Source organism: Gnatocerus cornutus, chromosome 9 (genome assembly GCF_029298725.1).
Source record: "Gnatocerus cornutus isolate USDA-ARS CGAHR chromosome 9, icGnaCorn1.1, whole genome shotgun sequence".
NCBI lineage: Eukaryota > Metazoa > Arthropoda > Insecta > Coleoptera > Tenebrionidae > Gnatocerus > Gnatocerus cornutus.
Window position 1 is genome coordinate 9,587,584 of NC_142241.1, and position 16,077 is coordinate 9,603,660.

General features: G+C 34.5%; 2 protein-coding genes across 5 annotated transcripts in view; both read right to left on the reverse strand.

Moving 5' to 3' along the window:
* The window catches only part of LOC148168674 (uncharacterized), an 82,103-nt gene extending 68,554 nt beyond the window's left edge, over positions 1-13,549 (reverse strand). Inside the window, exon 1 of one of the 2 annotated variants that reach the window (XM_088044569.1) lies at positions 13,459-13,549. The gene's annotated coding sequence lies outside the window, so the exon portion shown is untranslated. The remainder of the gene's footprint in view (positions 1-13,458) is intronic. The other variant, XM_088044570.1, reaches the window with a different exon arrangement.
* A 74-nt stretch (positions 13,550-13,623) lies between these two features.
* Positions 13,624-15,002, reverse strand: LOC148168675 (bifunctional FAD diphosphatase/FAD synthase-like). 3 transcript variants are annotated; one of them, XM_088044573.1, is made up of 7 exons: positions 14,888-15,002; positions 14,782-14,825; positions 14,644-14,738; positions 14,479-14,602; positions 14,320-14,432; positions 13,997-14,265; positions 13,624-13,952 (listed from the first exon to the last, which is right to left on the reverse strand). In XM_088044573.1, the coding sequence occupies exons 2-7, from the start codon at positions 14,819-14,821 to the stop codon at positions 13,838-13,840; spliced, it is 756 nt and encodes a 251-aa protein (XP_087900699.1). In that variant the 5' UTR covers positions 14,822-14,825; positions 14,888-15,002; the 3' UTR covers positions 13,624-13,837. The 3 variants fall into 3 exon arrangements, with proteins under 3 accessions (XP_087900699.1, XP_087900698.1, XP_087900697.1); XM_088044572.1 differs by having other exon boundaries at positions 14,782-14,859; positions 14,915-14,985; XM_088044571.1 differs by having other exon boundaries at positions 14,782-15,002.
* Positions 15,003-16,077: the final 1,075 nt, after the last annotated feature.

Consider the following 16,077-nt stretch of genomic DNA (forward strand, 5'->3'; position numbering starts at 1 on the left):
GTAAATATTGTATTTTAAAACATCAGCATTAACTTGGCAAATATTGTTCCCTCGTGCTTACCAATTAAAAACTGTTTTACAAGACTGGTGGAGATGGAAATTTATTAATTTTGTAAAAGAATTCCAGTCACGACCGAATCCATTAATGGTTCAACTCATTAGCAGTAATCCCTATTAAAAAAATAATTCAACTTGCGCACATTTTATTACAGAGTTTTCTCACAGCTCTTCAGTTACACCAAAAGTAAAACTTGTACAGAATTCTAATGTAATTAATTAATAATAGAGGAAGCTAATGCCACTTAATGAGCCTCAGATCAATACGGACCAGCAGTTCTCAAACTTTTCAAGTGGCTATATCAATATTGAATATTTTCTTTCACTCATTTTGTTTATTCACGTGGCACTTTAAAAAAAAAAGTTTTTATACGTTTTATTTAATTATTTTGCTGTGTTGTTGAAAAAGTAAACTGTACTGTAAGCCTTTTGCACTGCCTCACGCGATATGGTCATCACCCCCAAATGAAATCAACACGTAAAGCCATATACAGGGTGTTCCAAGTTTTATATGCGAAAATGAAACAAGTCGCCACGATTTCATTCAAAAACCACTCAGTGATAATACAGACGTTTGCATAAACCACAATCGCATGTCGACAATGAAGAACTAAGTTGTAAAAGCAGTCAGTTCTAGGTACGTGCATATTGATTTGAATACATTACAAGCCGATTTATAGAAAGTAAATTAAACTTGAAACTAGGGACCAAGTTGACATCTCCCATTGACGTTGGCAAATTATTAAAATAATATAATTTGCGTTGTGAATGTTTAATTTGGTTTTCCCCGAATTTAAGTCAGTTTGACATTAATAAATATTCAACGTTTACTTCTAAAAATAAAAACGTATCCAAATAAATGTTGAATCAGACATCGTGATATTTTAAGTAACAAAAAGAAGAAATTTTCTGTTATATTATTCCACGAGTCCAACCGACGCGACATAAACTGTCACGCAAACTGTACACATCAACTTGTGCGTTTTAAACAAGACCACCTTAAATAAATAATAAATCCAAAAGGGCAAAACGGCGAAATCGTGAAATTTAACGATCGTGAATGCGACTGTGTGTTTTCCCATTCGTTGTTTTCTTTTTTTAACGATTTTGTCGGAAAGCACGGATGTTAATATTTATGCATATTAATACGTAATTACACAGCCCTTTTCACAAAAGACCGAGTATATTTTAAAGTATTTAAAAGTTCGTTCCGTATTATAATTGCAATTTCAACTTTGTCGCATATCGAGGGAGGTCGCTGGCAAAACACGGCATGGACCTTTTGTGTAAGCCTTGCTTTATTTTTCTAAAACTTTTCTACTTTATAAGAACATTTCTTTCCTGTATAAACTCTCTTTTATCTTCCGTCCATTATTAAAAAAAGTTAGCGCGCGTTCACCTTAAATAAAAATGCCCCTTCTCCGTTTATCGCCGAGGCCAACCCTCAATTTAATTTATAACTGTGCTCTTATTTTTAAGAAATATCTTGATTTTCGTTTTCGACATTCCAGGGATGTTGACGGGAACAGTGCTTCCAGGCAATTTTTGCAAAAGCTTTGATCTAGGAAGCGGAACGCGGCGTAATAGTTTTATGTCATACAATCTCCCTTTGTCCGATAGTTTTTACCGGAGTTTCACGAAGCACGACTTTTGCATACTAACTTACATGAAATTGCAAGCGCGATAATCGAGAAAAACACCAAAATTATAATTAAAACTTTAAACACACCTTAATGGACTTTTAAAAGTTAGCAAACTTTTATAAGGAAATGTGGTTAGATAAATGAAATTTTCTCTTTTAACACACAAGCTTTTCATTCTTTTCACGCCCAAAGTAATGATTGTGTTTTGCCACTTCCATTACTAATTAATAACGGAACTATTGGAACAATACAAGCAGAAGCATGACTTTTGAGAAGTTTGAAAATTGGGAAAGCTCTCGATCATATCCAATGGCGATTTTCACAAATAAATTACGGTTTGGCACAAACTTTGTTCGGATGCATGGAATTCTGCAATTTCTCAACAATTTATTAATGCAACAAATTTCAAACATTACAAATATCGATGTGGCACAAGAACCAATTCGTCAAGAAAACTACGCTGTGCTGCAGGCACTGTCAGAGTTTCTTGCAAGTTCAGAGACCAATGATGAATCTAGAAAGAATTAATTGCAACAGAATGATCGATAGAACAGATTGAAGCCAAAAGGAAACCTCAACTCTCACTTATTCAGTTCTAATTTTGGTACAATATTGGTAAGAAATAAACCTATGCAAATATGCTAAATGGACGAACGAGAAAATACGACAAAAACTATATAACACCACATAAGACAGACAGTAAATTTTGACGGATTACCAGCTGTCAGGGACATGTAGCACGTCCACGAACAACTTTTAAAGAGCCAATATTTGTAACGCTGTCATCGTTAATTTAATCTGATGAACCGTTTATAGCGAACCTGACCTACCCCATTAAGGAAGTTCAATTTCACACCAAAAAAAGATTAATCAATAAAACAGTGTTTTTATCCCTGGTAACTACCGATTTAATTGACGGATTGGATCAGTTTAATCGGTTTCAGGTGTGACTCGTCGAATTTTAATTAAAAAAATTAATAAACTGAAAATTGAGATTTTATAAACAACATGTATGTACGTTGCACATCCTGTTCATGTAATTAAATCGTACTTTATAATAGGAAATCTGACATTTATGCTGACACCTGTTTATAAAACGGCCCCAGTGTCTCCTTACAGTCTAATTAACGCTAAATCTCCCGCCGATCGAGTTTTCATGGAGGAATTCTTGGCCAAGTATCGATCGTTCCTCCCCCATTTTCCCAAAGGCTGATAAATAATTTTCAAAACTATGATAGGCATCTCGAATTAGGAAACTACTAAATTAACACAAATTTGCAATACTCATAAAACAAAGAATGCAAAAAGACAAACAAAAATTAGAAAAGTTACAAGCCGGGTCATAATCACTTATTTTATTGCATTCAATTATCGTAAATTTGTAAGTGAGGTATTTTAAGGGCTTCTAGTCACTTTTACGACAATATCAAATTGAAACAAATAGTGGTTGGGTTTCGTTTAAAGAAACCGTTTCGTCGATCATCATCGGGATATCTTTTCATGTATTATTAGAGACGTATTCTTTTCCGCCCCGTTGGACACCCAATATTCATTTCAATCATAAATTCCCATCCAATTTCGAGGATGAATGACAAATTTCGCATTGAAATGAATATTGCCTCCGGTCTATTGATTCTATATACACTCAGTTCTTCGTTAGATATTCCGGAACAGTCATCGTCTCTTCTGGAATTATTAAAAAGCCACAAAACCCGGAGCCTGTCAACACCTCTAATATTAGTCTATTTAAACGCAAAATTTAATGAAAGAAGAAAGTTCCTTGTTAAGATATACCCATATGAGCAAACAGGCGGCTTGGGGTAAAAATCATGAAAATGCAGCAGCTGGTTGTTGTGATGAAAAGCCCACTAAACAAAATTATGAAAAGAAAACAACCCCCAAGTTTACATTTTATTAAGTGTATTTATACAAAGCACAAGTTTAATGATAGTTACAATGGATATCTTTCATGAACGCCGTATTATTTAAACAACTCACCCCTGCTTTAACGGATAAATGAAAGCTAAACACTGAGGGTAAGAAATAAATTGCGGTAGAAAAAGGAATTCCGAGAGAACCACCAACGCGCTCTTTCTTTATTAATTCACATTAATTCGCCATCGCTTCCGGATTAGAACCGAAGTGATTGTCAACACAATACAAAAAATCCGGGACTGGAAAAGGCGTGAAGCCCTCCTTTGGGGGTGTTATTAGCGTCACTCTTCAATTCCGTTCGGATAACTGCGGCAATAAAACGTCCGGAACGCCAGATTAGCAAATTTGAACATGCAAAATAAATTACATAAAAGATCGTAAAGAAAATAAATATTTCCGAATGATACGGAGTGGTGCGTGAATGCGACGGGGTGAATTCGGCCGGCAGTTTCATTTTATGACCTCTGGGAATAAATTTATAGAATGTTGACGAATTTCCATGTAAATGGAACGATATCATAATATTATAGTCTCGTATATCGCGTATATCCGATCAATTGCTACATGGGCTAATAATTGAGACAAACGGGCCGAAGTGGAATCGATGACTGGAAATGGAATATCAAAGGGGTTTCCATAAATCATAAGAAACCTATTTCTCACCATACATGATTTCACCACTTTTTTCTCTGCATGAAACTAACTGGAAAATTTGCGTATTTATTATTCAACACCGCTAGCCAGTTGAAAACGCTCAGCACAGCATGCCAAAAATCAAGTACAAGGAGCACCTAATTGAATTCTCTTCCGTGCAATTAGCGGAATTAACCGTTTGGACTTACCACCTGTCTTTAAAAGAAATGTTAACTGACCAATAATGAGCAAACAAAAATCAGAAAAACGTCTAAATCTAATAGTCCAGAAGTATGTTTTTTCTTCCCTGTTTTTTTGGTAACAAAATTAAAACAAGTGGCTTTATAATATTCGAAAAAAAATCAAGTCAAGTCATTTAATTCGCATTATGATTAATTTCTCGTTAATAAAATATGAGGCAAATTAGGGTCTCCGAGGTAACAGTTTCTGGTTCTGAGCCAGTTCATCCGCAAGCAACAAAATCTGATTGTTAGAAAATAAGACGAGAGCCCGGCAATCTAAAGCAGATGAAAGTTCTGAAATTGTTCAATTTAAGTTTTAGAAATGTATGAGGTAAAAATTCCTAAACCATTTTGAGTTTGGTTCAGTTGGTATGAGCTAATTTATTGATTCGGGAAAATAAATGATAAATAACTGAAACTTTCGTCTGAAGTGTCTCAAATCAGTTATGGCTATAGAGAAGGATTTCCATTGTAGACGTTCTTAATCACTTCGGCAACAATCTAACTTTTGACTATAGAACGAGTTGTTTTAAAAGCGTCAGATCCTGAAGATTTCAACAGTTTTACTTAATAATTTTAATGAGATCGTTGTGGTAATAAGATCCATCAGGCCATAATGGCACAGTTTACGTTAAGTAGTGTATCTTGCTTGTTGCTAGAGGCTAATCTTGTTTTCTTCTTCGTTTTAATGGTTAGTTACAAATAAGCGTATTTGACGAGGGTTAAGGTTGTCCTGTTTTCTCCTTGCGAAAGGAGTGGAGAAACGAAAAGAGAAAGAAAGAGCTCACGTGCGATTGGAATTTCAGGAACACTCAATGGGACATTCTGGTGAAATATGCTTTCCATTACGAGTTCGCATTAAAGATATGGCTGAAAAAAACTTTTAAAGGATCGTTCATATTATTTATTTTCTTGATTCATTTGAGTCTTATGGGACGTAAAACTTTTCTAGTTTAAATTTGTTGCCGAAAACAAACAGAAAACGGCAACAAACACGGCCAAGAGGGTGAGTGAAATCCTGAGTTCGAAACGAAATTTTAATAACAAATCCGGAAAGGAAATTTAGTGATTGCTACGCCAGACATAACACACGTCCGACATAATCGATACCATAAAAATCTAACGAGAGGGTGAAAAGTACACAGAACTGAAAAAGGCAAACTTTTTGATAAAAAATCTGCAAATATTTAACGTAGAAACAAGCGCACCGATACACTATATATTTGCGTAAGTTTATTAATACTTTTTCTCTTTCCTGTTAAACAGATCGTGAACTTTTAATAATTGAATATCGATCGGTTGTGCCCTCACCCTCAATCCTGCTTACTGTGTGATTTGCTTTGTGCAACCAATTACAAGTTTCGACGTTGTTCGTGCAATTTTTTTACACCCTCGATGCATGTTGTACCTATTAATTTTACTCTATTTATCGAATCAAGTGCTGCGGAGGCTCTTTTGTAGTTTGAATTTTCTAATTCGCCGAGTTGGACTGCATTCTGCACGGTTATGCAAACAAACCCCTTTGAAGTTTTTCAATAAAAGTTAAAAGAGCCCTTTGAACAACATAAACTCAACAAAACAAACAAAAGCATTAAAATAATATATCCGAATTGCCTTTGCGCACAAAACAAGACAACTTCAATTTAATCTAACGTGAAAGGCACTTTTATTAGTTTTGTGCATAATGCAATTTACGACCAACGTGAATGAAAGGGGATAAACTCTAAGAACTGAAACTGCCCGTGGATGTAAGATATTAATAGCTCGAACATTCTTGACCGGACAATTTACTTTTTACTTTACAGGTGATTTCGAAGCATTGATTACTCTAATTACGATAAACCTTTTGCAACATGGTGGCACAAAGTGTGATTCATCAATTTGTACAGTCGGACCTTCATCAAAATTTTATTATAGTAGAAGCACCATCGACGACTATTTTTATAGCTTCTTTACTCGTTTTTTTATTGAAAAGAAATTGTTTTATTTTTGTTCGAGTAACATTTTTCTTTTGTGTCGGCTCTAATATACCCAATCGATAAGCGGGACGATGATGGATTTACTGATTTAGTTTGACGTCAGCTCACTTTTCTCAACCTTCTTATTCTATATCGCATATTGAATACACTTAGCTCGCAAACTACAATGCATCAAAGAAAATTGTTCCGCAATATATGAAATTTACGGCTGGAGAAAACGACATATTTGTCTAAAGCGAAACAATATTTCCTGCAATGAAAATTTCTCAAAATGTCAACAATACATGATCAAACAGTCAAAGAAATAAATTAGAAATTCCGTTGAAGCAACAACTGTAAATAATTTTCAACAAAAATATCGAAATTAATCTGATCTATGTGATTTTGTCGTTTATTTTGTCCCCAAAGAGCTAAATCATTTCTACTTGAAGAAATACCTAATGCCATTTTTCTAGTATGCAGACATAAAAAGCGGAAAATTTAATTAAAGATCAAAGAAAATGCCTTCCTGGACGAGATAAATTTAAAATAATCCGCATACACATCATGAAAGTTCTAAAATGGCTGGAGCGTGACATATTTGAGCAATCAATTTAGTTTAAAATTAGTCACTTCCGTGGAGTGCAATTACTTGATGCGATTTCGTTCGACTTTTCCGGCCTAGATGAGGGCTGGAATGTCAGCGAAGCTTCACGAAAAAAAAACCGGTTCAATTCTGTACATTCCAAATCAGTAGTGGATAACTACAATCGTATAAAATGTACCCTCAATCCTCAAACAATATGATGAAAGAAAAGAAGTCCCCCAATGGACGGAAAGCAATTAATTTTGTATTATCCCTCTCAATCTTATTATGCATCAAATCGTTAATTACAGTAATTACGACTTTTCGTATTTACAGCCCCGCATAATGTATTCCCAGTCATTATTTACAGCAAATAAAATCTCGTAAAATATTAAAGAGAGATTTAATTTATAGTTTGTACAAAGTCCTCCGTCTTCCCGAACAAAATCAAACAAAAATCCGATCGTAATGAAGTAACAGTGTCCCTTTCCTCCGGAAAACTTAACACCCCAACCCACCATCCTCACGACCCTCAAGTCTCTCAAACTTGGGGAAACTCTTGATATAGTTAGGTTAGCATGAATAATGCATGGATGCAATTTTCGTCCTACAAACTTTCGCAATATTTTATCAATTCCAACTTTATTTACGTACAAAGTAAAATTTATAACTCCGTCATAATTTCGGAGGAGGCCGGGGCAGGCAACACCAACCACCTTCGATGGGTGCGAAATGCGGTGGGTGAATTACGAACCGCCAAGGGGTAATTTACCTTTCACCATTTACATTACACGGATATTATTTCTGCATGATGTCGATACGATCTATGTTTCGCCCGTTGGCTGCGACGGGTAAGGTGATATGGGAATAAATTTTATCCAAAGGGTTCGATTAATTGCTTTGGGTCATTTGAGAAAACCAAGTGACATTTTGGTATTTTTCCAGCCCGATTTAAACCAGAAAAGGAGTTTTTCAATATGTCACACCAAAACTCCGGTTCAGTTCATTTACACACATTTCATCAGTCGCAATCAATTCTATTCTAGATAATTAAATTTCGTTATAAAACTTCACATTTGAATTCGCCAAATTCGATTTAATTGCAGAGGCGCAGATACGCGTCGATTCAAAACTCTGCTAATGTAAACTGCGTCAAGCGAGTGGTAAAACTTCGCTAACAAATGTTTTATTTCAATTAAATTCTGAATTTAACAATTAACGCTCCTTTTTTAATCAGAAAAACAACTGTGATTTCTACAATTACAAATCTGCGGGTGAGCAAATTTTCTTCAAAAGTCTTTGGAATTTATGATTTTACAGACCCCCAATCGTTCAATTACAAATTGAATGAATTTCGTTCGCAGGATGTGTGCTTATGTGTGTGTCTATTATGTCGTTATGGCAGAGCGCAACGTGAAAATAAAATGTTTACGAGTCAAAAGAGGGCGGTTTTATTTCATTGCTTATAAAGTTTAGCGATAATAAGTATGGCGACATATTTTCCAGTGTTCATAAAATTACTTATTATGGAATTGCCTGGAGGATATACGACTAAAAAAATTGCCCCGTTGAAGACATCTTAGGTTATTTTATTTTATTCGAAATTTTATTGAGCCCAACAAAAGCGAACGAAATGTTTTTTGTTGGTGACATCGTAAAGTTTAATGCCTTCAGAATATATCACTTTTCAGTTTTGAACAAAACTGCGATAAACTTTACAAACAGATTAATTGAAAAAGTATGTTGTAAATAGTGAGAATGTGTTATTACACTAACCCCTCTCCGGTCGAAAGTAATATTAAATTTTTATAAGAAGGAAAAAAAGAAATAGAAAAGTCTTTTCCGAGTAATATAGGTTTATGGCTTCCATCTGTGAGATTACTTTAGACGTTTCAGAAGAAAGTGGACTTTTCTGTGAGAGAGAGGATGAAATAAAAGAAACTCGGAAAAAATAAAAGCTTCACTTCTTTCACATACTGTTTTGTGAGCTTAAAAGCAGTTGTTATCAAACATATTCAGATGTTGTTGTCGAGTTTCACCGCTGCCCCCTCACCACCCCTTTCGCACAATGCTTCAACTTCTACCCTTCCCGCATTTTCTCAGACGATTCCATTCCGAATTATTATATTCTTATTTTTCCTCTCGTCGAATACTCGGGACTTTGTTAAACTCTTTCTATTATTGTGCTCGTTCCAGATTTATTTTAATGCTTGTTTTCTTGTTTCACGAAACACTGACTCCTCAACAGAAATTATATTTATTGCCGAATGCACCGGTCGGAATGGAATCATCGATTCATTTTGCAATTTCCGACCGCGAATCGGATATTAATCCGACGGAAACGGGGGAAAGAAACTTCACGGCTCCGACACGACCACAGTCTGATTGAGCGATCAAACTTACCAATCCTGCAAGAAAAACACGTACCATTTATGTACAACTTTCTCGGTGACGATTGTAAATTGTAAACGGCATTTTTCCTTTTTTATTGGCGTATTCTAAATCACAGGGAAAAAATTAAAATTTATATGTCGTAAATATTCCTGCTACGGTCACGTCACGTATCACTCAAGTCCATGTCTGAACCAAGTTCAAGTCAGTTCAATTACATTTCATCTATTATTTAAGCGGACGATAAAATCTACATTAACCTTCTCACTTTCACCCGCTTGTTAACATACATTAATTAATAATTGTGTCATAGTTCTGTTTTGGAAACATAGCCTAAGCGGGTTCAATTAATAAAAATTATTATACCTTAATTACAGGCTTGTCCTATCTAGAGAAAGTAATATTCTAAATTGACGATGATACAACTCATGCTCAAAATTTCAAAGCAGGAACTCAATGTCAAAATTTCACTCTATAATTTCTTGAAGAATTTTTAACAGTCTGTAACAAAGTGCAGATGACTGAAAAACCACACGCAAGAGAATAATTATTATTCAAGTAAGTTACTGTAGATTATAATCTCGTCTTGTACAGAATACTACATTATTCAATGAGCGTTTAATGATAGCTATTACTCGTGACGATGAAATGATAATTCATTCCAATGAGTAATCACCGTTTCATGAGAGTCGGTACTATGATTTTTCTACGTTTCTAAAAAAAGGTGGTGAAAATATAGTACCAGATGAAACAAAAACTGCGCCGAAGCAGCCTCAGGAATTTGAAATCGGTTGGTACTTCTGTAGTGTCATTTAGCTCGTGACCTTATTGACACGTCATAAGAGCCTAGTTTTGCCTCTTTTAAGTTCAAAAGTTCAATAAAGTCAAAAAATTAAACCCATTTTGAATTTTTGTAGGGCTCACAAAGGATAAAAGATTAACTATTACTCCATAATTTAGACGGGAACGAGCTACATTGTTCCTAAACAATACTTAAGCGCCCACAAGAGCATTATTACTCAGTGATTCCTAAGTTCCTGTAAAATAGGATTTTTAAAAACGATGTATAATAAAACCACATGAAAGATGCAATACAAGTTAATTACATACACATAATACACCCGAGTCGATTATTGACTGGATATGCGCAACAATCAATTAATTTTATAACTGGAGCATATCCCGACACTTTTGTTCACCAGGTGGTAACACCAAATGTCAAATGCCTCAAAGAAATGAAGAGACGGTAATTAAGAATGTTAATAAGAAATTTCCATTTGGCTGTCGCTCCAGATGGCCAAGAATTTCGCACTGATGAGTTGTGTCCTTTGCTAGGGCTGGCTGATATCGGCAAAAATATCAATATACCAAACGTCAATATTTACCAATACATCAGTTATAGATGTTTCTTAAAAGTCTGGGAACCGGCGCCAACATAGTGCTTTATTTATCAAAAATTGATTTGGTTTAGAATTAGTTGGAAAAGACACGTTTTTGCTTAAAACTTGAACTTATAGTTCGTTTAATTTGTTTGCTTTACTAAACGACCAAAACTAATATTAGTGGAATTTCGATTAGTTCGGATGCCTGACTGAGTTCATTGTTGGATTAATATCGGAAGAGATATTAAATACTTGACTAAGTTGACTGATTGAAATTGCGAAAAATTATTAAAACTAGTTTCCTTCAGGGAAGAGTAATTAAAAGTTATTAACCGTGAAAAAATTATAATTAGAAGCACTAAACTTATTAACTAAGCTAATTTTTTAGGCAGAAAGTAAACTAATTAATACTAGAAATAAATAGGTAGGTATAAATTAATCGATGTGCTGAAAACTTTTGTTTGAAATCCTGTACCGTAACATTTATAAAAATACGAATTTAAAATGGTAAACAAATTTTGTTAATTAACTGTCCTGAGGCATTATTTTAATGTTTAACCTCACAGCGGCATGGATGACGCTTTGACTAACAGGCAGGACTGCCAACACTATTGAAATTCCCAATTCGACACCGTTTCAATCAATACGCTTTTTTGGTTGCTGTTGTTAAAAGCATAAATTATTTACAACCTACTAATGCACAAATTGTATCAATTCTTTTTCTACTTTTTACTTCTGTTTTTACTTTTAAATTCAAATTTCACATATTGAAAAATTCAGTTTTTCAGGAAATATAAAGATCCCAGAAAAAAAAACTGTAAAATTAGAATAACTTAAAAAAATTAAATGACTCAATCACAAGAAGTAAAAAAGATGAACACAAGAAAAAGTTCATGGATTACCGAAAATCTAGCGAACCTGTAAAATTTAAAGAAAAAAAATTACAGCAAAAATTAAACTGAAAAAACTGCAACAAATTTATTCAATCTAAAGAATCCAAATGTTGTAAGAGTGAGAATTTCTCATTTTTTGCTTCTTCTTTTTGTTGTCCGAATTGGAGAAGCTTACTTGGCTTCGTATTAGTGAGAACATTAATATCCACACGCCGGAAAACTGTTTCACAGCTCACTGAATAAACGAACGATTATAAACAATTATAATATTAAATTGTTACGTAAACCCATAAAGCTTACTGTCCGATTTTCAATGAAATGCTTCATTAAAGCTTTCACTTGGAAACAAATCACTGAATTATAAAGAAACGACGTTTATTAAATACACAGATGTTAAAGAGTCATAAAAAATATCAAAAACAAGTGGTAATAACAGGATAAACAAAGTTGGTAAAACTTTTCAACTATAAAAGAAATAACCGTATCAGCTGGCATGGGAAAAAACAACTCTTATAGTATAAAGCTCGCGTTATCTCTAATACTATCTGGAGATAAACCCAAGACGTTCTCAAAAGCTGCCAAAGTCTACTTCCTGCAATAGGAGGTTGATGTTGCATCGAGCAAATTTATAGCTATCGAGAGAAGCATGGTACCCACTGAAGTAGGTTTGACAGTTTATGTAAGGGTTGAGTTATTGTCGGCAACCAACACAGTGTATGTAAATGTGAGGGTAGAAGCAACCGCACTGTCTGAACCCCGATCGTTTTAAATGAGAATGATTGACGAATGGCAGCAATCAACCACTAAATAACCTCCTCAAGGATCGACATTGATGTGTAAAGTAGTTGGTGTTAAAAAATCTGCATATGGTGGAAAATGTGGTAAAGAGGAACAGCGATGTACGAACTCGCCGGCTGCAACCAATTCTCGGTTAGAATCTACATACTGGTTCAGACAATGGCACCTGATTTATGAGCAACATTTTAATTCCAGACATAATGTCTCTTTGATTTGTGACGATGTGATCAGGAACATTAGCAGCAGCCGGACACAAATCAAGTCCTGTCGCGGAATCTACAAAAGAAAACCATCATAAATAGAAAAAAGCTGGCTAGACCGGACTATTAGCGACCTTAAACGGGGCCATATTCGTCCATTGTCTCGCTTTTTAGCTCCAGACTACTAACCCGATTTCTACTCACGCAATTGCCATTATTGGCACTGGACAATTTTTAAAGAAAACGGTGAAAGTGAAACTCTGACACAATCGATTTATTGCGCGATTACAAATAATCGCGACTCACTCAACTTTATAATCTTAATGCAATAACGGATGAGAGCATAAAAAATGAAACAACCGACAAAAATCCATTTGGAATATCCGAGCATCCAATCTCTTTTAATCTGTATCAAGTAATTCTCTTAGGCACACTTCAGGAAAAATGAAGGCATTCCCGAACAAATGAAATGTATTCCCTCAGGATACATGTGTACATTATTTAGAAAAGAATCCTGAAAACCCAAACGTGCGTTGTTAACAACGCTGCCGTCAGAAACTAATTAATAATTAAATATTTACCACATTACACTATCGATGCTGTCCGAAATACAATTAATCATTCCGCTCCAATGGTGGACCGCAAACATGGAGTACAACCCTGTTCTTTAAGGTTATGTTTCGACAAACACGAACAAAACAAAAATAATCAAACAAAAGTTGAAAAACTTGATTACTCACCTGAAGGAAGATCCAACGCGAAGACGCTGCAACACTGCAATATTCTAAACACGCCGGTAATTCGTCTGGGAGTCCATTTGTTGCGCACAAAACACCAAAACAAAAGCCGACTTTGATCAACCCCGTCTTTTAAAGTACAGACAAATGAAAAAAATTAACGACGAATTTCCATAAAGAAAATTTTATTAAAAAAGTAATAAATATAACGGAAAAAATAGAGTCGAGGAAACAAGAAAACTAAGGTTAATTAATTTACACACCACCTAGCGAACACAGGTTGAAGTTACTAGGAGGATCACGATGGGACAGATGGTGCCACCGCTCGTCGACCCGCGAAATTCAAAATTAAAAACCAATTAAACTAAATTAAAATTTTTACTTATTCTTTTACATTTACGAGAAACTCTTGTGGAATCTTCGATAAAAGTGTGTCACTGGCGCTTTTCACAGAGTTTTCATTCGTAGATTCCAAAGTAATTTTAACTCGGTATAGCCTAGAAACTATTTCGAACAACACCTTCAATTGATTTGAACTTACTCATGGAAAAGTTTGGGGTAAGATCCAATCTGTACGTCCGGAAATGCTTTTGTTATCTGGGTCAACACATCGGCAATTTTATCCTCAGTTAAATTCACATAAATTGCTTTAGAATAAAATTTGACGTCACACGTGAATAATTTAGGGGACAGAGCCTTGAAAGACTTCAAAAAAAGTTCAGGAATTCCTGGAAACATGTACACGTTTTGAATAGATATATTGGGGTAATTACTCGTGTCGGCGAAATTCAGTTGCGCTGTCTGAGGAATCTAAAATTTTAAGCATGAAATTAATGGTGTAAAAGACATTGTAGTAAAATTTACTCTAGCTAACTTCATTCCAGGGTGGTTTACATCAGTGGTTTTGTAAAACCTCTCACATAACTTTTGCAAGTGACTATTGAGAATTAGAGGAACATTAAATGCTTTTGCCACTGCTGCAAACTAAGCAGTAATAAATGTAATATTAGATGCCATTACTACCTTCAAAAGTAACATCATCATGAGTTGGTCCAATTCCTCCAGTAGTAATTACATAACTGTACGACTTAGAATAAGTTTGAATCTCGTTACATATTTCATCAACATCGTCGCCTATAACTGAAATCTACCTGATTTTATTAAATTAACGTCTTTTCTTAAACCAACCTTTTTAACTTTAACTCCAAAATTATGCAAGTCTTTAGTAATATGTGGTGAGTTAGCGTCTACAACTTGGCCTTTAAGTAACTCGTCTCCTATAACTAAAAAACAGTTTAAAAGAACTCCAAGAGAGGTGAATATAACCTAAAATTCCTGCTGTTCTGACTTCTGCGTGTTTTGACATGTTTCTGAAATGTTTTGAAGCTCTGATAAGTCTGGAGCCTGTAGCAATAGCCATTAAAGTATTTACTTATTAAAAAAACAGATGACAAATCACCAGTGGGCTACAAAATGAATAATTTTGAGTTGTGTTGTGAAATTCAAAACAGCTGATTTTGACGTTTCTGCAGCCAACGTGATTCCTGCGCATTGGGTTGTATTGATGAAAAAATCACACCGTCGTAAGATGTAGACAGAATTTCAAAGAGGAGAAATAAAAAAATTGCATTATTATAGTTTCTTTTAATTTTCGAATGTCAAAAAATTATTGTTACAAAATCCAACGTTTTGTTTAATTGCAGTTTTAGTATTTTCTCATTAGATAAAAAAGTTGCGGACACAAATTTTCGGATTCCAAATTTATAATATTCAAATGTCAAAATATGTAAAGCGCTCTTTACGTGTTTCTAATCTTGTTTTTTTTGCAATGTGTCATGGTGTGTGGTGTTGCAATTTTTGATAGAAAGTTCAATTTAAATTAAAAAAGCCGTTTTGTTTCAACCTTTTCTGTTTACAAAATTTTGATCCAATGACTTTTTTTCAGAGTGTAGTGCGCAAGCGCAAGCCGATAGTGGCCATTTTATCAAAACTTCGAAATTTTAAAGTTTGTTTTATTTTAGTGACTGTGCTTGTGTTTTGCGAGATTTTTGACTCTAAATGCTCAAGTGTACCACAATGAAAGTAATTCTTGCAAGTGCAAATGGTAAGTACCTAAACACTTTACTTTTTATACTAATGCTACAGTTTCTTATACAGTAGACTCTCGATAATTTGAAAATCCTCGATTTCTCTCTATAAATTGAAAAATTTCAATCTATTTTGGCCCCTCGTTGATTTGAAGTAAAATCGAGAACTGTTTTTGCGCCAACACTCTATAATTTGAATTTTTTCCTCTCGAACTTTCGTTAATTTGAAGTCCCTTGCGTGGGCGTACAAAAACAAAATGAAAAATTCTGAACAAGCCAATTCTATTGCAGCTTTAAAATCAGATTTTACATTTTGTCTTGTAATAAAGGGTTCTTGGAAGTTTCGTCGTTACTGAAATCTGTTTCACCAGAAGAATTAATAGCTTACAAAATATAAGGCTTACGATATTTCGTCAAAGTGGAGTTAGTAGATTTTACGCTATCTTTTCTGATTGGTTTGTTTATTCTGACTATTGTGTTTGCCTTTAAACTATCGTCTATTTGAATTTTTTCTTGCCTTTCTCTTGATTATTTG